The 23032-nt window shown below is 48.5% G+C and overlaps 1 protein-coding gene across 3 annotated transcripts; it reads right to left on the bottom strand.

Annotated features, from left to right (window-relative positions):
• Positions 1–8137: 8137 nt before the first annotated feature.
• On the bottom strand, positions 8138–16524 carry C2CD4D (C2 calcium dependent domain containing 4D). 3 transcript variants are annotated; one of them, XM_083416744.1, is made up of 4 exons: positions 15481–16524; positions 10629–12050; positions 8840–10564; positions 8138–8761 (listed from the first exon to the last, which is right to left on the bottom strand). In XM_083416744.1, exon 2 carries the CDS (start codon positions 11958–11960, stop codon positions 10887–10889), a length of 1074 nt encoding a protein of 357 aa, XP_083272870.1. In that variant the 5' UTR covers positions 11961–12050; positions 15481–16524; the 3' UTR covers positions 8138–8761; positions 8840–10564; positions 10629–10886. The 3 variants fall into 3 exon arrangements, with proteins under 3 accessions (XP_083272870.1, XP_083272869.1, XP_083272871.1); XM_083416743.1 differs by having other exon boundaries at positions 8138–10564; positions 15481–15790; XM_083416745.1 differs by lacking the exon at positions 8840–10564 and having other exon boundaries at positions 8138–8381; positions 10696–12050; positions 15481–15790.
• Positions 16525–23032: the final 6508 nt, after the last annotated feature.

Here is a 23032-nt window from a genome sequence, read left to right as displayed (position 1 = left end):
GTGCTGGCCCCCGTGAGAGCTTGAGGCGAAAAAAATGGAGCGTCTTGATTTGGGTACCCCAGTTGCTGGAGGGTATGAAACGGGTACCAGTCTAGAGGGTCCCCAAGGCAACATGATCTTTATCTCAGCATTTCCTAGCTCCTTCCTAACACAGGGAGTGTTGTAAACAAAAACTGCCCTTTTCCCTTATGGGGTATCCAAGAGCCCATATAGAGTCCTTACGTAGGTTCCCTATTGGTAGGAGAAAATAACAGAGGCCAAGCAGAGAATATTGAGAAGCAAAGCAGCTCGTAAGCCTGATCTTTATTGATCTGTTGCAACAGGGTGCTCCCCTCAAACGCAGGAAAGGAGGAGGACCCAGAACAATGACGCGCAAGGCCTTATATGGACTTTTGAAATTGCCACCCTGTAGATGAAGACCACCCCCAGAAACATCATACATACATCACAGAAGGGGTGTAACCTAAGACCATACCTCAGATACATCATACCTACATCACAGAAAAGGCGGTCTACAGCAGAAATCTGAGTGCGTTGTTTACCTGTTAATGCTCACTTGATTGGATACCCTGGGGAGCCTGGCCAGTCTTTTGTAATGATAAATACTTAGTTTGTGAGCCAGGTCACAGGCTCACCCTATTCATACACAGACAAACCCTTAAGACAGGATTTGTGAAGGAAAAGACAATGGGGAGCCTTTTCCATTTTCCTTCGACCTTGCAGAGAAAACATTTGGTCAGTTTGGGACAGTTTGGGTATCTAAATGGTTCCAGGTCGGTCTTGGTTGGTACACTTATGAACATTTAACATATATCTAAGACCTCAAATTTCCTATCACAGGAGCACGCAGGTGAAATCAGGGCTGGTTGTCAACATGACATAGCAGGCCCGGCACGTAGTCGATTGGGGGAGCATCTCCTGCCAAGGTCAGCCAAGGATGCTCCCTGGCATTCCCATGGGAGATGGGCACGGATTAGAGGAGGCACAGGCCATGTGGCGGGGGGGGACACAAAATTGGGGAGGTATTTTTTGGAACAGCAGTCCGAATGCTTTCATTTCAGCGGCTCCACGCCTCTCCCCCTCAGCTCCACCACCCCAGGCAGGCCGCTCTATCGCCACATCTGAGGAGGCTTCCAGGAGAGTAAAGGGCGCAGCCCAGGAAGCGGGTGCCAAGAAAGGAGAGCGCAATATCGGATCGGCTTTTTGCAGCGAGGCCCGAGGCCTCGGTGGGGAAGATCTGGAAAGGAGAGATTTCTCATGAGCCCCACGGTGGTGCTGCCAGGATCGGGGGGGGGGGGGCGGAGATTGGCAGGTCCTGATGGAGGAGAAGAAAGAGAGGTAGCAGAAGCGGGGTGGAACGGAACTGTGGGAACCTGCTTTCTTGCATTGCAGGGCTAGAATGACCCTCTTGACCCCCTTCCAGCACTGAAGTCCAGTGCTGAGGGCCTTCTGGCGGTTCCCTCCCTGTGAGAAGTGAGGTTACACAGGGAACCAGGCAGAGGGCCTTCTCGGTGGTGGCGCCTGCCCTGTGGAACGCCCTCCCACCAGATGTCAAGGAAATAAACAACTATCCGACTATTAGAAGACATCTGAAGGCAGCCCTGCTTAGGGAAGTTTCTAATGTTTGATGTTTTATTGTGTTTTTAATATTCTGTTGTGAGCCGCCCAGAGTGGCTGGGGAAACCCAGCTAGATGGGTGTGGTATAAATAGTAAAGGGACCCCTGACCGTTAGGTCCAGTCGTGGCCGACTCTGGGGTTGAGGCGCTCATCTCGCTTTATTGGCCAAGGGAGCCGGCGTACAGCTTCCGGGTCATGTGGCCAGCAGGACTAAGCCGCTTCTGGCGAACCAGAGCAGCGCACGGAAACGCCGTTTACCTTCCCGCCAGAGCGGTACCTATTTATCTACTTGCACTTTGACATGCTTTCGAACTGCTAGGTTGGCAGGAGCAGGGACCAAGCAACGGGAGCTCACCCCGTCACGGGGATTCGAACCGCCAACCTTCTGATCGGCAAGTCCTAGGCTCTGTGGTTTAACCCACAGCGCCACCCATGTCCCCTAATAATAATATTAATAATGTTCTTATGTTCAGGAGGTGGGGTGAGAGGCAAGGATGTCTTCACCCAATTCTCTTTGCCTGATTTATTTCCCTACACGCATGTCCAGTTCTCTGAATTTCTCTGAAAGCCACATTCACACATGAGATGCACATGTCTCAGATCAACCACGGCTTCTGTTTTCAAATCGGACGGAAGATGTTTCGAAGGAAAGTGCACCAAGCAGGTGTCTTTCACAGGAAGCGACAGGGATAACTATGGATCTCAGTGACTATCACGAGCAGTAAAAGTCCACCGGAGCAGAAATAAGCGGCAAGGTGTCTGTTTCCCCCAGGTGAAATAGGCTAAGTGTTATCCCCATTTCAAAAATTAAGTTCTCCAGCCAGTGCCCCTTTGAGATAATAGCTCGGCCGGCTGCCTTAGGTGCCAGCGACCTGCTTTTCCTGACTCCGCATCTGACAATTAAAAGCGGTGCGACTGGTCCTCATGATGGCATTGTTGTGGTCAGAAGAAACCCTGGGATGCCCAGCGCTTTTTACCCCCATTAAAAAACGGGGAGTGGCTGCCTTGCCCGTAATTTGCCAAGTTAAAAGCTGCCAACCATGCCCAGGTACAGGGAGGCAACAGAATTGGCCAGGAATAAACACGAGTCTTTCCTGGAGAATTTACACGTTTCTCGTTGCTGAAATTCTTGGTCCAAGGTTTCCATCTGGTGGTAGAAAATGACATGACAACATTTCCCCCTTCCTAATTCCTGCATTCCTCCCTGGGTGAGTCAGGGCCGCACAGCAGATGTTAAAGATGCATTTAACATGGCAGGTGTTTGTTTTTTTTAATGACTGAGGGATGGAGGCTGAAAATAATCAGATTTGCAACAGGCGTGAAGCTGGGGGTGTGTGTGTGTTAACCCTTTCCTCTCTTGCTGTGGTCCTGTGGGAAATCTTCTTCATCTGAACTACACATTTAAAACTTTACCATTCCATTTTAAAACAGTCGTGGCTTTCCCCAGAGAATCATGGGAGTTGTAGCTCTGTGAATGTGGCTTTCTCCTGATGGAAGTGCAGAGTGTTTGAGGACCGGGACATTCGCAGGGAAACCAAAATGCTTGTTTGCAAAGCTATTGTAGTACCAACCTTACTATATGCTTGTGAAACATAGACCACTTATAAACGCCATCTCCAACTCCTCGAAAGAGTCCATCAACAGTGTCTCCAAATATTTTTACACATCACTTGGGAAGACAGGCGAACTAACGCCAGTGTACTGGAAGAAGCAAAGATCACGAGTGTTGAAGCAATGATTCTTCAAGACCAACTTCGTTGGACTGGTCATGTTGTGTGGATGCCTGATGATCATCATTCAAAGCAACTCCTCTACTTTGAACTTAAAAATGGAAAGTGAGATGCTGGTGGTCAACAAAAGAGGTTTAAAGACTGTCTCAAGGCAAATCTAAAAAAATGTAGTATAAACACTGACAACTGGGAAACACTGGCCAGTGAGCGCTCCAGTTGGAGAACAGCTTTTACCAAAGGTGTCCTGGGCTTTGAAGACACTCGAACTCAGGACGCAAGGGAAAAACGTGCTAAGTGGAAGACACGCTTGGCAAATCCACATCGTGATCAGCTCCCACCCGGAAAACAATGTCCCCACTGTGGAAGGACGTGTGGATCCAGAATTGGCCTCCACAGTCACTTACGGACTAACTGTTAAAACCGTGTTTATGGAAGACAATCTTACTCGGCTACGAGGAATCGCCAAAGAAGAAAAAGAGTTTGTTAAAGGTGCCAAGTTGTTAGGACACCCCCCAAAATTCCATTCACAAGGCTACAATTTCCAGAGTTACCTGGGAAGACGGATTGATAATTAAACTGCTATAAAGTTTCTAGCTCTGTAGGGGGAATAAGGAAGGGCTCCTAAGAACTCCCAACAAATTACCCTCCCTGTGATTCTTTTGAGGAGTGATACTGCTTTAAATGTACAATGCAGAAGGGGCCTAAATCTATTTTTTTTGGGGGGGGGGGTGTTATATGCCCTATTATCATCCTCCCTGCCTGCAGTGCAAATTATGAATTTTAAAAGAAGCCTGTGTCTTGGAATCACAATGGAGACTGACCGGGAACAAAACCTTGAGTTCCTAGCAGTAGCTGTGAAAAAGGAGAATCCCACGCTAAGGATTGTTAGAAAAGGTATTAAAAACCCCACACAAAAACACCTGCCAAATATTGTAATGCTGTACAACTGCACTTGGAAGACTTGGATAGGGTTCTGGTCGCCACACCTGAAAAAGGATATTGCAGAATGACGGGGAGAGTCAGAGAGTACTCAGTGCAGAAGGTGAATAAAGAATGGATAGCATTTAAAGAATATTTGAAAACCTGTTACGATAGCAAAAACCTCCTGGCAGACCTTAAATGATTTTTGGAATGTATAGACAACAAACTGAATAATATTTCTCTGAAGGAAATTAAGAAAACAAAGTATAATAATATGATACTGTGTAAAAATCAACAAATGAGACTTAGTTTTTTGAGAACAATCGGAAGTTTCTTTTATCCTTCTTACTTTCATTTTGTATTTCCTTTTCCTTTTTTGTATTTTTCTTTTTCTTGTGTTCGTGCATAAACTGTAACATGGCAAATAGTTGTGTAAATATGTGTTGAATGTTGAATAAAGATTTATTTTTAAAAATTAAAAATTTTAACAAAGAAAAAGAAAAGAAAAAGGATATTGCAGGATAAGGATAAAGGATAAGACAATGATCAAGAGGCTGGAGACCCCCCCCCCCCCGTTTGGAAAGGTCATAGCAGTTGGAACTTTTTAGTTTAGTTTCCTGCCCTGCAGGGGGGGTGGACTGGATATCCTTTGGGTGCCTCCCAACTCTAAAATTCTAACTTAAAGAGGACTGCCCTCTAGTGCTGGAACCTATTATGTACTCACTTTCTTTTCAAATTTCAGTCAGCATTGCCCAACAGGCTTTCACGCCCATCTTCTCCATCAAATGGACTAGAAACTTGGTACGTTTTTTGTTGTTGTTGTTGTTCAAGCTTCCGTTCTCAGGAATCCGATTTCTGTGGCGCTTCTGGTGACATGAGGAATCTTCCGCTACAAACTTGCCTCTCTAATCAGTTTCCTCACATCTCCGGGTTTCATCCCTCCCTCCCTCCCTCCCTCAATCCATTAAAACATTTTATTTTTACCCACGCAATGGAAACTTGCCTGCTTTGGAAGCCCACCTGACGCAGAATCAATATTGATATAGGTTTATTAGACCATCTGTCTTCGTTTTCAGCGGTGGTGGAATATAGCTTTTCTGCACGCTCCCGCAATTCTGTCAGAGACGGAAGGTGCAAAAAGGCTTCTCTTTCAAGCAAACCGGGAGAACGGATTTCAGGATCACAGGAAGCGGGCTTTGCAGAGTTAGGCCACTGGGAGATGCCAGGATTCGAACCTGGAACTTCTTGCATGCAAAGCACAGAAAACAAAGTGGTACGCACCCATTCTCCTGGTTGCGGGAAAAAGGCTAGATTTTAAAAGGGTTGCAGGAAACTAAACCCCTGGTTCCTCTAGCTCAGTAATCTCGACCCTGCCTGGCAGTGCTTAGGGCATGGGTCAGCAAACTTTTTCAGCAGGGGGCCGGTCCACTGTCCCTCAGACCTTGTGGGGGGCCGGACTATATTTTGAAGAAAAAATATGAATGAATTCCTATGCCCCACAAATAACCCAGAGATGCATTTTAAATAAAAGGACACATTCTATTCCAGTAAAAACACCAGGCAAGATCCACAAATAACCCAGAGATGCATTTTAAATAAAAGGACACATTCTACTCATGTAAAAACATGCTGATTCCCAGACCGTCTGCGGGCTGGATTTAGAAGGTGATTGGGCCGGATCCGGCCCCTGGGCCTTAGTTTGCCTACCCATGTCTTAGGGTTTTAAAGAGGGCCAGCATTTTTTAAGACCAAACTATTCCGCAATGTCAAATGTGTTTTTTCAATCGATTTGTGGCTTTTGAAAAATAAATAAAGATAAACGTAGAAAGCTTCAGATGGAGAGGGGCGATAATTATTGAGCTCCCAGTGGGCAGAGGGAGCTGTCTAACTCTCCTCTCAATAACTTGCTGGCGGGGAAATCTGTGTCTCAAATAGAATAGAATGAATCTGTCAACATCAGTTTTTCTGGGATTTCCATTTCTCCAGTCTTGAGTGGCGTTTGCCACATTTCGGCATTACTGATGTTTATAGATCTATAAGTCCTCTTGAAAATTCATCAGGATCTCACGACGCTTTTCTCCTAAATATTTTGCATGCAATCTACCCCGATATACACCTTTTTGCAAGAGACGTTTGCTAAATTCTTTGCATTTTTGACCGTCATTTTCACAAATAGACACCCCTTCCCTCAATCTCTGTATATATGTATATATATGTGTGTGTGTGTGTGTGTGTGTGTGTGTGTGTGTGTGTGTGTGTATATACACATATAGCCACACTTTTTGGTGCCTTGTAAGGTTTGGCAACGTGTGAATTTCTGAGGACGGCTGCATTTTGGACTGCGGGTGGTTTTGGGAGGAGCTTAATTTCTTCCCCAGCCCTCCCCTGGGAAATAGACCCTTCTGCATCTATTTGAACTTTTGGGGTGACCCAGAAATCTCAGGTTCTGTACCTTTCCTGGGCGCAGCTGCATTCTTAAATGCCCGCTGTCATTCCTTTCCGTCACCCACCGGCCACAGAGGACCCTGCTGGTATGCCCCGCGGAGGACCTTAAGGTCCACAAATGACAACACTTTGGAGGTCCCGAGCCTCAAGGAGGTTAGATTGGTCTCAACTAGGGCCAGGGCCTTTTCAGCACTGGCCCCGACTTGGTGGAACGCTCTAGGGCCCTGCGGGACTTGACATCTTTCCGCAGGGCCTGCAAGACAGAGCTGTTCCGCCTGGCCTTGGGTTTGGACTCAGTCTGACCCTTATGTTTCCCTCCCCTTACGGTTTTGATTTATGGGCTACTATTAAAATGAGGCTGCATTTTAAATTGCATTTTAAATTGGTTTCTTTTCCCCTATTATGTTTTTACTGCAATTTTACTGGTGTTAGCTGCCCGGAGCCTGGCTCTGGCCAGGGAGGGCGGAGTATAAATAAAATTTATTATTATTATTATTGACAAGGATCAGACAGGATTAATTTCTGCTGCCCTGGTAGTTAACCCTCCTCTTTAATTAAACATTGGACTGCACTGAAAATGAAAAGCCTGCTGGTACCAGCGAAACTGTCCCTTACCACTTTGATTGGCAGAACTGGCACCAAAAGCTACAGGTACCACATAATACCTGTTCCGCATTTGTGAGAACTCCCTTGTTTCGTGTGGCAGCACCTACACTTTGGAACTCCCTGCCACTTGATTTCAAGCAGGCACCTTCACTGTTTAGGCTAGTCTACCCCAGATCCTTACACATGCTGAGGTGATTTTTAATCTGCTTTAGTATATTAACCCAGTAGTGCTGTATGGAAGTGAGAGCTGGACCATAAAGAAGGCTGATCGCCGAAGAATTGGCACTTTTGAATTCTGGTGCTGGAGGAGACTCTTGAGAGTCCCATGGACTGCAAGAAGATCCAACCTATCCATTCTGAAGGAAATCAGCCCTGAGTGCTCACTGGAAGGACAGATCCTGAAGCTGAGGCTCCAAGACTTTGGCCACCTCATGAGAAGAGAAGACTCCCTGGACAAGACCCTGATGTTGGGAAAGATGGAGGGCGCAAGGAGAAGGAGACGACAGAGGACAAGATGGTGGGACAGTGTTCTCGAAGCTATGAACATGAGGGAGGCAGTGGAAGACAGGAGTGCCTGGCGTGCTCTGGTCCAGGGGGTCACGAAGAGTCGGACGCGACTAAACGACTAAACAACAACAACAATAAAGGAGATTAACTTTTTATATACGTTAAAGTATTGCATTTCCCCCTTGGTTTCCTTGTTTAATCTTGTTGTAAACTGCTTGGAGCGTTTTCTTTTTTTAGAAAAACAACAACAATCAAGTAGTGTGCAATTTTTATGAAACAAATAAATAAAAAAATAAATAAATGCCATAAGTCAGTTGGTATATTTTAATGTAGACACATTCTGCTACAGCGGTCCCCAAACCTTCTCCTCCCAACGTCCACTTGAAAACCGCCGAGAGTGTTTGCAGAACCACTTAATGATTTTTCAGCCTGTTGTAGCCACTGGAACGTGTTGTGCTAGAATGCTGTGCGGTTTTTAATTGCAGTTGTCGTTGTTTTCACAGGCACGCCATGGGTCACCCGAACGAAATCTTGCAGGCTGCAGTTTGAGAACCCTTGGGGAAACACACAACACGTGCTCTGAAATACAGTCACACCTTGGTTTTCGAACAGCTTAGCTCTCGGACGCTTTGGTTCCCAAGTGCTGCAAACCTGGAAGTGACTGTTCCGGTTTTGAAATATACTCGGAGTCGAGTGTGGATTTCATGCTCTTTATTCAGCTCAGAGCAGTGAGGAGGAATGGAAGTTCCCCCAGAATGTCTGCTTTATATACATTATTTACACAATGGGCTGCACGTGATTGGCTAATTCTGGGATTCTCCTGTAGGCCAATCAGGTTGCGGATTCACTTCCACCCAGAGTTGGATTGGGTGGCTCCTGCGAACCAATCAGACTGCGCATTCTGGATCCTGTTGTTCTAGGACCAATCAGACTGCTGCATTCTGGATCCTGTTGTTCTAGGACCAATCAGACTGCTGCATTCTGGATCCTGTTGTTCTAGGACCAATCAGACTGCTGCATTCTGAATCCTATTGTTCTAGGACCAAACACACTGCTGCATTTTGGATACTATTCAACTCAGTACATAACAGCTTTGCGAACTATTTTCGGAAGCCGAACATCCGACGGGGCTTCCGCGGCTTCCGATTGGCTGCAGTAGCTTCCTTCAGCCAATCGGAAGCCGCGCTTTGCTTTCTGAACATTTTGGAAGCAGAACGGACTTCCGGAACAGATTCTAAGCTCCAGCTGTATTTCAAACCCTTGGAATACACGGAATCAGAGAGTTGGAAGGGACCCCAAAGGTCATGTAACCTGCATGGCGAGAGCTGATGGGAGGAGGAAATGGACGTGAGAACCTGGCAGCCCAAAAGGAAGGGGCCAGCCATTTTTCTCCAAGCAGGGAGCAGAATAATAGAATGAGCTAGATGCCCGGCAGACCGTTTTCCCAATCCCTCATTTGCTCAGGGCATATTCTTGTGACCCCAGCATCCCTGGCCGATAGCTGCCCACCCTCTGCTCACATATCTCCCATGAAGAAGAGCCCATCACCTCCTGAGACAGGCTGCCTCAATGCTGAACGGCTTGGGTGCAGGGAACCAGGCAGAGGGCCTTCTCGGCGGTGGCACCTGCCCTGTGGAACACCCTCCCATCAGATGTCAAGGAAATAAACAACTACCTGACATTCAGAAGACGTCTGAAGGGAGCCCTGTTCAGGGAAGTTTTTAATGTGTGACATTTTAGTGTATTTTTGGTCTTTGTTGGAAGCCGCCCAGAGCGGCTGGGGAAACCCAGCCAAATGGGCGGGGTACAAATAATAAATTATTATTATTATTATTATTATTATTAGGTATTCCCCACCCCCAGTGCGTGTGTTTTCCCTTTCGTTTCCCACTAAGTAGACTTCTGACACCTCCCCTCTTGCTTCACTCAGGCTGCAATCCTGTTGGCCCTTGCTTCCTGCATTTGGCATGAGAAGGGTTGATGGGAGAATCACAGAATCGTAAGACTGTAGGGCTGTAAGGGACCGTGAGGGTCATCCACACCAACCCTCTGCAATGCAGGAATGTGTCACCTTGGAGATACACCTTTCAAGCGTGGAGAGGATTCCAGCGGCTCATATTGAGGGGCCAGTCAGGCCAGTGTCATGGGCCTCGGAGGGCCTCACTCTTGGTGCCCCAACAATTGGCCACCTCAAAAACTGCAGATCTTCCTCCGTCCTGCTGTGTTGGTGGCACCCAATATGCCGTTGGCATCCAGTTATGAGCCTGGATGTGGTATCCAGAGCCCCACTTTGAGACCTTTCCCCCGGAAACATTTGCAGGGTGTGTGTGTGTGGTGTTGTTCTCAAACACAGCCCAGCGGCTCAAAACACAGGAAGAGCTGTTTTTTCACACCGTCCACAGATTGATTTGAAACAAGACCCATCCGGCTGCGGCCCAGAGGTCTTCCATGACACAATGGCGGCAGAGTGAGCTTGTGGGATTCCCACCGCAGGCCTTGGATAGCCCATTGTGAGAGCAAGATGCTGGACTAGATGGGCCTGATCCAGCAACCAGGCTCTTCTTGTGTTCTTACAAAGGTCTACCCGGCCGGCAAAAAGACCCTCTTTGCTAAGATGGAAGACCCTGAGCAAGAGAAGCCACGCCTCCTCCTGCCAACGGAAGTGACTTCCTGCCGACAGCATCCACTTCCTGTCGGGGAGTTGCCCATGCCTCTTCCTGCCAACTGAACCGACTTCCTGCCGACAGCAGCGACTTCCTGTCGGGGAATTGCCCATGCCTCCTTCTGCCAAATGAACTCACTTCCTGCCGACAGCTTCCACTTCCTGTCAGGGAGTTGCCCATGCCTATTCCTGCCAAATGAACCAACTTCCTGCTGACAGCATCCACTTCCTGTCAGGGAGTTGCCCATGCCTCCTTCTGCCAAATGAACTCACTTCCTGCCGACAACATCAACTTCCTGTTAGGGAGTTGCCCATGCCTCTTCCTGCCAAATGAACTCACTTCCTGCCGACAGCAGCGACTTCCTGTCAGTGAGTTTCCCGCCCACCGGCGCCCCCTTCAGAGCAGCAGGCAATCCAGCGGGACGTCGCACTCCCCCAGCACCGCATCCCTCCGGAGGCCGGAGCCCTTGTTCAGCACCTTGAGCCTCAGGCTGCACCTGGACAGCTCCTCCGGGGAGACGCCCTCAAAGAAGAAGTCCTCGTTGAAGATGGGGTTGCGGCTCCTCTTGACGACGGCGCTGCGCTGCCTCAGGCCTTCCCCGGGCCGCAGCTGCAAGGAGACGCAGCAGCTGAAGTGCCGCGGGTCGCAGTGGGGAGGGTAGAAGGCCTCGGCGCACACTAGCCGGACGCGGAGGCGCCCCTGGGGCTGAAGGTACTCGCTGGAGAGCCTCAGCCGCCCACCTTTGCTCACCGTCAGCACCACCTCCTTGGTGAGCCGCTCGTGGCAACGGATCAGGTCCAGCGGGAAGAGCGGCAGCGGGGCAGGGGAGCCCCAGGGGGGATCCTTCTCCCGGCGCGGAAAGCTGGGGCTGGTGTCGGCAGAGCTGGTCTCCTCCGTGGACAAGGAGCTGGGCTGCGGGGCAGCGCCGAGGTCACCGGAGCAGAAGGCGAATCTTCGGCGATGCCGGTAGGCCGGACAGAACGGAGGGCAGCTCAGAGGCCTCGGCAGCAGGGGGGAGCTGAAAGGGGACGTCTCGGTGGAGGAGGCCGTGTCGCTGTCGAACATCAAACCAGGCTGCAGGGAAGGCCTCGTCGGCGGAGCGGAGAACCGGGCCCCTTGCAACCGGCGCGGCAGGCGTCCGCCGTGGAAGAGGGACTCCCGGCGGCGGGTGTGCGGGCTCTCCGGCAGGAAGGGCAAGCCCGCGGGGCTGGCGAGGTGGGGCATGGAGGAGGTGCTGTAGAGGCGCCCCACGGGCTGGACCTCCCCCTCCTCCGGGCTCTCCACCTGGATGACGTGCTGCTCGGCCGACCGGGCCAGGATCCCTCGGCCGTCGGGGCTGTCGCTCCTGCACGAGCGCTGCCCCTGCAGGCTGGCCAAGTTGGGAGGGATGAAGAAGGTGGGGATTGTGTCCGGCGTGATCACGTTGGGGCAGGCGGGGCAGGGGCTCGGGGGCTTCCTTCTGGAGAACATCTCAGGGCAGGCGGAGGCCGGGCCAGGGGGAAGTCAAAGCAGGGTGGAGGGCAGAGGTCCTGCGAGAGCACCAAGGATTCTCAGGGTGGTCTGGGAAGAAAGATGGAAAAGGGTTAGCACCTGAGGGAGGAAGAGACTATTTCATAGAATCATAGAATCATAGAGCAAGGGTTTGTTTGGATACTATGTGCAATTCTTTGGCTTGGGGGCGTCCTTGACACCGTCCAAAACTGTAGTAGAAAGATTGGACGTGTCCCTGGGACTTTGGCCATGGCAAAAAAAAAATGAGAGGCACAAATACAAGATGGGTGACACCTGGCTTGAGAGCAGTACATGTGAAAAGGATCTAGGAGTCTTGGTTGACCACAAACTTGACATGAGCCAGCAGTGTGACGCGGCAGCTAAAAAAGCCAAGGCAATTCTGGGCTGCATCAATAGGAGTATAGCATCTAGATCAAGGGAAGTAATGGTGCCACTGTATTCTGCTCTGGTCAGACCTCACCTGGAGTACTGTGTCCAGTTCTGGGCACCACAGTTCAAGAAGGACACTGACAAACTGGAACGTGTCCAGAGGAGGGCAACCAAAATGGTCAAAGGCCTGGAAACGATGCCTTATGAGGAACGGCTAAGGGAGCTGGGCATGTTTAGCCTGGAGAAGAGGAGGTCAAGGGGTGATATGATAGCCATGTTCAAATATATAAAAGGAGGTCACATAGAGGAGGGAGAAAGGTTGTTTTCTGCTGCTCCAGAGAAGCGGACACGGAGCAATGGATCCAAACTACAAGAAAGAAGATTCCACCTAAACATTAGGAAGAACTTCCTGACAGTAAGAGCTGTTTGACAGTGGAATTTGCTGCCAAGGAGTGTGGTGGAGTCTCCTTCTTTGGAGGTCTTTAAGCAGAGGCTTGACAACCATATGTCAGGAGTGCTCTGATGGTGTTTCCTGCTTGGCAGGGGGTTGGACTCGATGGCCCTTGTGGTCTCTTCCAACTCTATGATTCTATGATTCTATTCTATGATTCTATGGTTGTCACAAGGCTGAAAGGAGCTAAGGGTGTTGGAAGAAAACCTACTTCATGTGCACTGGTGCAAAGTGGTTGATCCACTCACTAGGCACCGCTGCCTTTCAGCCCACCAATACACTCCCATCAATCCCTGTTTATTTGTTTGTTTTCATAATTCCTTCTTTCCTCCACACACAACCCCTTTTGATTCTCACACCCGCCACTAAATGTAACTCTGCTGAACAACCCCCTTCACAACCGCTCATAAGAACGTAAGTTTAACCCTTCTGGATCCGGCCCATGGCCCATCCAGGCCAGCACCCCGTTCTCGCAGTGGCCATCCAGATGCCTGCGTGGGAAACCAGTGAGAAGGATTCAAACCCAGGAGCGCTCTGCCCTCCTGTTGAGCCACTGTGGCGAGCAGCCATTGATATCATTTTCCTCTGCGATTCCCCCCAGTCCAAAGCCGTCCAAATGGGGTGGCCATTCCTGTGGGAGGGAGTTCCACAGTCCCGTGAAGAAAGAATTTGTCCCACCCTCTTTCAGAGCCACATGGCCACCTGAAAGCCTCTTTGAAAAACAGAGCAGTGCCCTTTCTAGTCCCCATGACCCCGTGGTCTTTGCTTCCTTTGAAAGGGACGTGTGGGAGAGGGCAAGAGAGAGAGAGAGTCGTTGCCTCTGGCAAAAGCCGAAAGGCGGCTCAAGCACCTCGTAACAGAGTCATTAAACCGGCTGCCTGTCGGAGCGTAGCTAAGTAGCTCTTTGCCACTGACGTCATTCTCCTCTCCTGGGCCCTCTGAAAAGTTTTCAAATGTCAGGAGGAGGAGGGAACTCGAAGCCGGAGCTCTCTCTGTACAGGGTGGAAAGCTGAGCAACGGATCTCCTTGTCAAGGCTGATCCTGGGACCTCCTGTGTTCAAAGGAACTGCTCTAACCCATGAGCTATGGCCCTTCCACAAAGATTCTAGTCCTCACTCTTTTGAACCAGGGCTTCGTCTTATGGAATAGGATGTCCCTATTATCATCAGAGAAATTTAGGAGGATATGATGTTCTTAAAGGTAAAGGGACCCCTGGCCATTAGGTCCAGTCATGGCTGACTCTGGGGTTGCGGCGCTCATCTCGCTTTATTGGCCGAGGGACCCGGCGTACAGCTTCCGGGTCATGTGGCCAGCATGATTAAGCCGCTTCTGGCGAACCAGAGCAGCGCATGGAAACGCCGTTTACCTTCCCACTGGAACGGTACCTATTTATCTACTTGCACTTTGACGTGCTTTTGAACTGCTAGGTTGGCAGGAGCAGGGACCGAGCAATGGGAGCTCACCCCGTCGCGGGGATTCAAACTGCCGACCTTCTGATCGGCAAGTCCTAGGCTCAGTGGTTTAGACCAAAGCGCCACCCGCGTCCCCAGCACCACTTGCCTGGTGTCTATTGAAGGCGCCAGCCAGACCTCCCTGGAGAGAGCATTCCAAAAACGGGGAGCCACTGCAAACAAGGCCCTGGGAGTTGGTGCCTATGGTGCCAGGCTTGGTGAGCCATTGGCCTTATCCAGCAGGCTCTTCTTACATTATTGCGATTACAGTCCTGTCGGCAGTCGCCAGCGGCGCTCGCTATTAGAGGGAATGATCTATGAAGAATCGTGAAGCGGGAGTCCCAAATCCGGCTGGTTTGTGGTCTGGTCATTTATGTCGCCACACCACAAGGGGACGTGCATTGCAAAGCAGGAGAGCATCCTGACCGTCTTGGCAACAAGGACATATATCCTCTCCCCTGCCCCTCAGGCTAGTCCTGCAAACCTTTTCACAAAAATGTGAAAAGTGACCCAAAATGAATGGCTTGTTTCTATGTGGGAGGGTAAGCTGCGCTCAAAAGGTGTGCCTGAAATTCCAGCTTGCACATTCCTAATTGTCCTCAAACACAGAGGAATGGCAGCTATGGCCAATGGCATGCCTTGCGTTCTGTGGTCCCAGAAATTGGATGCCTCCGATCAGCCTGGTGAACGCCAAGCAGGGCAAAACATACATATGCTGTGATTTTTCCTGCAGGAGCACAGATCTCGCCTCTCGTTTCCGTTTTAAAAACAGGCCAATTCCTGCTCCATGTGCCCACCAAGAAACACTCTTTTGAGGTTTGCGAACGAGTCACGCTGAAGTCTCCAAAGCCACACAGTGCAATGGAATTTCCCATCGTTGCAGGCCGAGCGTAGAAAGTTCCTTGTGCGGCGTTGCCATTGCATAGACGTGTGGGCACAATGCACGACAGAATGCAAAATAGATAAAAGGTGAAAAATTTCAGGATCTGTAGTGCTGGCTGCCTCTGGAGTTTCTTGGCACACACAGACTTGCAAGGTACCAGGCTCAAGCATGTCTGCTTTCCTCCATCGTACATCACGCAACCTGTCTGCTAGGAGGAAAAAGTTATCCCCACCACGTCTTGAGTTTTTTCCCTTCTCTCTCTTTCCTGGGAAAAGCTCTCCAGCTCACTTGCACCCCACAACCGAACCCAACAGAGCCAATTACCTGCCATTGCTCCTTCATGTCCCCCTTTCTCCTTTTCTCAAATTCCCCCTTCTCGTTTCTTCAGATCTCCGGGAGACCAGCTGGCATCAGACAAGCTTTCCGTCCCGCTGTTTATACCTTGGGCTTTCCGACGTCACTCTTTTGTGTGACTCACAGCGAGTTGCTCAGTTTCCCACTAGAGGGCTTTCGGGCCGGATAAACTCAACCATTCATATTTTTTTTTCCTTTCCTAAACCCACTAGCGTGCTAAGAAACTCAAGAGTACATTTGAGGACGGTGCACAATTTGGAGGGAGGCGGAAACTCCAGCCCATGATACAGAGTGTCCAGTTCTGTCGACATGACAGCTGATCTATCTTCTTGGGGCCTTTTGATTCAGGGCCGGGCTGAAATATTCGCCCCGCTCCCCGATTCTTTGGCAAGCCGCCTGCCTCGGATTTGCTAGGTAGCTTAGCACAAAGGAATCATTCTTCCAAGCGGTGGCAAATGTTTGCAAATACTTTAGTGGCAAGTCCTTCCTGCCTCTTTGAAACGATGCGTTAAAGGGGAGTTTGTTTGGCACATAGCAGCTCGAGCAACTCACTTCTCTGGTTTGGCGCATAACAGCGCGGCCTCATTTATCCAGTCGACATTCAGATAACTAGAGTGATAGGAACTGACAACGTTGATGTTGTTTAGTCGTGTCTTGCCTCTTCGTGACCCCCTGGACCAGAGCACGCCAGGCACTCCTGTCTTCCACTGCCTCCCGCAGTTTGGTCAAACTCATGCTGGTAGCTTCGAGAACACTGTCCCACCATCTCGTCCTCTGTCGTCCCCTTCTCCTTGTGCCCTCCATCTCTCCCAACATCAGGGTCTTTTCCAGGGAGTCTTCTCTTCTCATGAGGTGGCCAAAGTCTTGGAGCCTCAGGATCTGTTCTTCCAGTGGGCACTCAGGGCCAATTTCCTTCAGAATGGATCTTCTTGCAGTCCATGGGACTCTCAAGAGTCTCCTCCAGCACCAGAATTCAAAAAATTCAAAAACATCAATGGGTATCATGTTGCATTCTGCCCGTGTTATGTACTGAGATGAATAGGATCCAAAAGGCAGCAGTCTGATTGGTCCTAGAACAATAGGATTCAGAATGCAGCAGTCTGATTGGTCCTAGAACAATAGGATTCAGAATGCAGCAGTCTGATTGGTCCTAGAACAATAGGATCCAGAATGCAGCAGTCTGATTGGTCCTAGAACAATAGGATTCAACATGCAGCAGTCTGATTGGTCCACAGGAGCCACCCAATCCAGCTCCAGGTGGAAGTGAATCTGCAACCTGATTGGCCTACAGGAGAATCCTGGAATTAGCCAATCACGTGGGGCCCATTGTGTAAATAATGTATATAAAGCAGATACTTTGAGGGGACTTCCATTCCTCCTCACCACTATGAGCTGAATAAAGAGCATGAAATCCACTCTTGACTAACCCTATATTTCAGCCCCTGTTCGCCTCAAGCAACGGCGCTTCCCTTCCGCTGCAGAACTCCTTGATGAGAGATACAGCACCTCACTAGAACCCAATGGGGTCATCCAATGAGGCCAAAAGTGAGAAGATTCAGGAGAGACAAACAAATGGACTTCTTCACAAAGCTCATAGTTAAACAATGGAATTTGCTGCCACCAGAGGCAGCGATGGCCACCGAGTTGGATGGTATTGTTATAAGAATTCTAAGGTTTAAAATATAAAATAAATGCTCACAAATGTACGAGTCAAGCACATACACAAGTATATAAACCATGTGTAGTACAGGAGAACAATCCTGAAGCCATTTTGTCTCTCCCAAATTGTCCTCAAATATTTCTCTGCAAGGAGGAAGGAAATGGGAAAAGCTTTCAGATTGTCTTTTGACCGTAAGGGCTTACACCTCCCTTTTCAAATGCAGTCTGGCAGCTACAATTCCCACAGCCAGTGATTTCTTTTCCCAGCCAGAGTATGCTCTGGCGCAGTTCTGGCACCTCTCAGTTGGTCGCCATCACGAGCCGCCACTCCTCCTGGGGTTTTTTACCTGCCAAAATCATTTTTCACCTGTGATCTCAGCCTTGATAAGCTGTTTAAGAGGGAAAGAAAACCCAGAAACCTAATAGGTTGAGACAGAATTGGGCAATGTTTATTGAAACCTGGCATAGCGGAGCACGTTCTCCACAAGATCCAGAATGTTTACTTGAGAGGATATCGCGTATACCAAGTGACGAAAGCGACAGATTTAATGTTAAAACTTGAGTTACAACTTGGCCATTTGACAGACTAGGGCAGGCTTCCTCAACCTCAGCCCTCCAGATGTTTTGAGACTACAACTCCCATCATCCCTGACCTCTGGTCCTGCTAGCTAGGGATCATGGGAGTTGTAGTCCCAAAACATCTGGAGGGCCGAGTTTGGGGGTGCCCGGACTAGGGCCACATCCATACCATATGTTTAAAAGGCTGTGATACTGCTTTAAACAGTCACGGCTTACACCCCAAAGAATTGTCTGTCTTATCAGGATTCAACCTCAATCTGTTAGCCGCCATCCATCCTCCAACCGCCTCCAGGCATTCAGACAGGACCTTCACCACCTTCACTGGTTCTGATTTAAAGGAGAGGTAGAGCTGTCCACCCCAGCTTTTACTACAGAAGAGAGCGGTGCCCTTTTTGGAGGCTTGCGAAAAAAGGCCGTTGGGAGGTAGACTCGTCGACGTCATTCTTGGTCAGCGTCCAGTGAAAAGAAATATAGGTCAGATCCTGTCTCCTCACCAACAACTCCCCGCCCTCTGCGTTGGGAACAGCAAGACTTTTTCTTGGCAAAGGAGAGGCTGGCATGGAGAAAACAAACAGGGCAGAGCTGTCTTTCGCCCTGCTAGGTGCTGAGGATATTGTTGAGTCCCTTGTTGCCGTTTTGCAAGGGCACAATTACCATGATTGATTTGGTGGGATTTTATCTTACGTATAACAAACACAGACGCACAGGACTCCCGCTCCAAAGCACGATGAGAAATTTGGCTTTCCTAATGGTCTTAATACTCCACCAACCTAATATTAAGTCTCTGCCGGATACATTATGCTGCTTTTTCGTACATCTGTTATTTTTATTGTGTGAATTTGTTTGGTTTACAGTGGTACCTTGGTTCTCAAACTCCCAAAACACGGAAGTGTTTCAGTTTTCAAATGTTTTTCAGAAGCCGAACATCTGATGCGGCTGTTGGCTATTGTTTCCAGGGCACCTGCACCAATCAGAGGCTGTGCTTTGGTTTTTGAAAATTTTGCAAGTCAAATGGACATCCGGAACCGATTAAGTTTGGCGCTTTTGTTTTTGCTATTTATTTTGTGTTTGGTTTTTTTGAGGCTTTTGTTTTTGTGACTCTGTGGAACCCAGTTCAGCTACTGATTGATTGATTGATTGATTGATTGAATGTGTGATTGTGGAAATGGAGAAAAGCCCCCCATTCAAACAATGACTATCATCAGTAGAGGTAAGGAATTTTTTTAAAATTTTTTTTTATCATCTACAATACTGACTTCTTATTTTATAGTACAGTATATTGATTTTTTTAAAAGTCTGGAACGGATTAATTCATTTTGCATTACTTTCTATGGGAAAGCACGCCTTGGTTTTGGAACAGACTTCTGGAAGGGTTTAAGTTTGAGAACCAAGGTACCACTGTACTTAATTTTTATAAAACGAGCAGACGTTTTCCTGCAAAGTGTGACCGTTTAATCTCTTTTCCATTCAAGAAATAAAGAAAGAACAAAGCAGGTGATCTGTGACACGTGAAACAGGAAAAGCATTCGCTGAAGCCAAGAAATGATGGGAAAAACAAGAGAGAGGGAACTCTCTGTCTCCCGGAGAAATGATAAGCAAATAAAATCCCCAGCCCAGTCGCTTTTTGAGAAGTTATCACAGGTTCTTCTGATAATGCACGAGGCCATTTCATATGACAAATATTGGAGCATTTCTGGCTTGTTCATGCAGATAACTTTGCTTTATCTTTCCAAACGAGCAGCTTCCGAGGTCTCATGTCTGCAAAGAGAAACCCTGGAATCATAGAGATAGAACAACCTAAATTGTACATAAATTTATTCATCTGCGAGATTGTTACTAGCCCAAGAAGAAGAGGTCCCAGCAAAGGAAGAATGGATACAAAAACTTATGGAATAATGAATATTTGCAGATAAATTGTAAACAGATAAAAACACTGGCAGGATTACTGTAATAACCTGCAGCTACATCAGAGTATAGGGATGCAGGTGGCGCTATGGGTTAAACCACAGAGCCTAGGACTTGCCGATCAGAAGGTCGGTGGTTCGAATCCCCGTGACGGGGTGAGCTCCCGTTGCTCGGTCCCTGCTCCTGCCAACCTAGCAGTTCGAAAGCACGTCAAAGTGCAAGTAGATAAATAGGTACCACACCGGCGGGAAGGTAAACAGCATTTCCGTGCGCTGCTCTGGTTCGCCAGATGCGGCTTAGTCATGCTGGCCACATGACCCAGAAGCTGTATGCCGGCTCCCTCGGCCAATAAAGCAAGATGAGCGCGCAACCCCAGAGTCGTCCGCGACTGGACCTAATCGTCAGAGGTCCCTTTACCTTTACATCAGAGTATATATTTAAAGGGTGGGGGGATGAGCAAGTTAAGTTGATATGCAGAGGATATTAAAAATAAATTTAAGGAAGAGGGGTAAGGAAGTTGAGTTTTAAAATGTCATAATGATTGTAAAACCATTGAAATGTATACATCTGAAAAGTAGAAATAAAATTAAAAGAGAAGAAGATGTGGGCGTTGGTTGTTGATGGTTAGGGCCAGCTCTAGCTCTGAGGGCAAAAAGGCCACTGTTGTGCCCCCACCACCTTGATCTGTGCCCCCTTCCTTCTCTGCTGGGGGCAAACAGCAGTGCTCTGTACAGCATTGCAAGGAGCACAAGGGGATTGAGTCTAGCTGGACCTCAACAACTCTCTCTGGATTTTCACTTTTGGGGATACAGAAACCCTTTTGTTGTTGTTGTTGTTTAGTCATTTAGTTGGGTGCGACTCTTTGTGACCCACTGGACCAGAGCACGCCAGGCCCTCCTGTCCTCCACTGCCTCCCGCAGTTGGGTCAAACTCATGCTGGTAGCTTCGAGAACACTGTCCCACCATCTCGTCCTCTGTCGTCCCCTTCTCCTTGTGCCCTCCATCTTTCCCAACATCAGGGTCTTTTCCAGGGAGTCTTCTCTTCTCATGAGGGGGCCAAAGTCTTGGAGCTTCAGCTTCACGATCTGTCCTTCCAGTGAGCACTCAGGGCTGATTTCCTTCAGAATGGATGGGTTTGATCTTCTTGCAGTCCATGGGACTCTCAAGAGTCTCCTCCAGCACCAGAATTCAAAAGCATCCATTCTTCGGCGATCAGCCTTCTTTATGGTCCAGCTCTCACTTCCATACATCACTACTGGTTAAACCATAGCTTTAACTATACTATACCTCATTAAAAGGTTCTTTAATTCCTCCTCACTTTCTGCCATCAAGGTTGTGTCATCTGCATATCTGAAGCTGTTGATATTTCTTCCGGCAATCTTAATTCCGGCTAGGGATTCATCCATTCCAGACTTTCGCATGATGAATTCTGGGCAAACACCAGGAATGTTTTAAAGTTCCTATTGAATGTTAATTACAGGCACACCACATTCTGCAGATGGGGAGCCACCACTAAGAAGGCCCTGCCTGGGGAGGGGTCAACGCCAGCCAGCCAGCACCCCGCAGCAACAACACTAATAGAGGAGCCCCCTGCTAATCTTAGGGCCCAAGATGGTTGATATTGTGGAATTGTGTAGCAGTGAGATAAAGCACAGGAAAGGATGATCAAGAATGAGGCAAACCTTGTTTTTGTGAGTAACGGGTTGGCTCTAGAACACTTCAATTAAGCGGTTAGAATTTAAGTCCTTGGCCAGTTCATGCACCATTTTCGGAACAGTTTCAGGAGATCTTGATTTGTGTGTGTTGGTGTGTATGTGAGCCTTTCGTCGTCTGCAGGAACGGATGTGAGTAACTTTGTACTGTGCACACCTGAGTTCCTGTCCGATGCCCAGCTGGGCAAATTACACCCTTGATCCTTTGGGTAATGACATCTTAAGGTATCCGCTCATTAAATTTGGGCAGGACTCTTCCCGAAAAATTAGAACATCTCTCTCTCAGCATTTTTGCATAAAATAATGCATTACGTGGGACGCGGGTGGCGCTGTGGGTTAAACCACAGAGCCTAGGACTTGCTGATCAGAAGGTCAGCGGTTCAAATCCCAGCAACGGAGTGAGCTCCCGTTGCTCGGTCCCTGCTCCTGCCAACCTAGCAATTCCAAAGCACATCAAAGTGCAAGTAGATAAATAGGTACCACTCCAGCGGGAAGATAAATGGTGTTTCCGTGCGCTGCTCTGGTTTGCCAGAAATGGCTTAGTCATGCTGGTCACATGACCTGGAAGCTGTACGCCGGCTCCCTCGGCCAATAAAGCGAGATGAGCGACGCAACCCCAGAGTTGGCCACGACTGGACCTAATGGTCAGGGGTCCCTTTACCTTTACCTTTAATGCATTATTGCATGTTACCAATATATGCACCTCTATGCATGCTTTCCCTCAGTGCGTGCATTTTTGTACAGATTACTCAGCAGGAGAAGCGCCTTGCAAAATTCAGGGAAGCGTGAATCCCGAAGGATCGCTGCATTTCCATTCGCGTGATGTTTTCGGAAGTGTGAAATTGGCCGTGGGTTCGCCGAAAATGATTGCTAAGGAAAAGTGGTGGTGATGGCGACAGGAGGAAGAGGCCAAAGGTGGCTACACCTCTGAAGTTACACCTTTAGAGGAGACCGTGAAGCAGACAGGGCGGTGCTGGAGATGAGTCAGGCCGTCATCCAAGGAGGAATTCGACTTCCACTCCTACAATTAGGCGCCATTTAAAAAGGGGTTGGATCTCCAGCGTTCACCAGCCTGCTCCCTTGAAGCCTGCAGATTGTTCCTGTTACTGACCTGGGTGAGTTAAAATATTGCGGTATCTTGGGCACAAGATATAGGTCATAATATACTGTTTGAAGATTGGGAAAGACCGTGGGAAAATGATTTAAAATTTACAGATTGTTCTTTACTGAAAGAAAACTATATGAAAATGATGTATAGATGGTACATAATACCAGTACAGATAGCAAGAATGTATAAAACCGGCTCAAATGTATGTTGGAAATGTAAGGATAAAGAAGGGACTTTTAATCATATGTGGTGGGATTGTAGAGAAATCAATTTGGGGGGGGGGGATAGACATTGTTGAGCTAGATGGACCTATGGGTTTGACTCAGTACAGTGGTACTTCGGGTTACAGGCGCTTCAGGTTACATACGCTTCAGGTTACAGACTCTGCTAACCCAGAAATATTACCTCAGGTTAAGAACTTTGCTTGAGGATGAGAACAGAAATCGTGCTCCAGCAGCACAGCAGCAGCAGGAGGCCCCATTAGCTAAAGTGCTGCTTCAGGTTAAGAACAGTTTCAGGTTAAGAACGGACCTCCGGAACGAATTCAGTACTTAACCTG

The sequence above is a fragment of the Podarcis tiliguerta genome (assembly GCF_965153285.1).
Source record: "Podarcis tiliguerta genome assembly, chromosome: 16".
Lineage (NCBI taxonomy): Eukaryota > Metazoa > Chordata > Lepidosauria > Squamata > Lacertidae > Podarcis > Podarcis tiliguerta.
This window is presented reverse-complemented; position numbering and strand designations above follow the sequence as displayed.

Coding starts and splice junctions, on each gene's coding strand:
- C2CD4D (XM_083416744.1), bottom strand. CDS start 11,960: ATGTTCTCCAGAAGGAAGCCCCCGAGCCCCTGCCCCGCCTGCCCCAAC.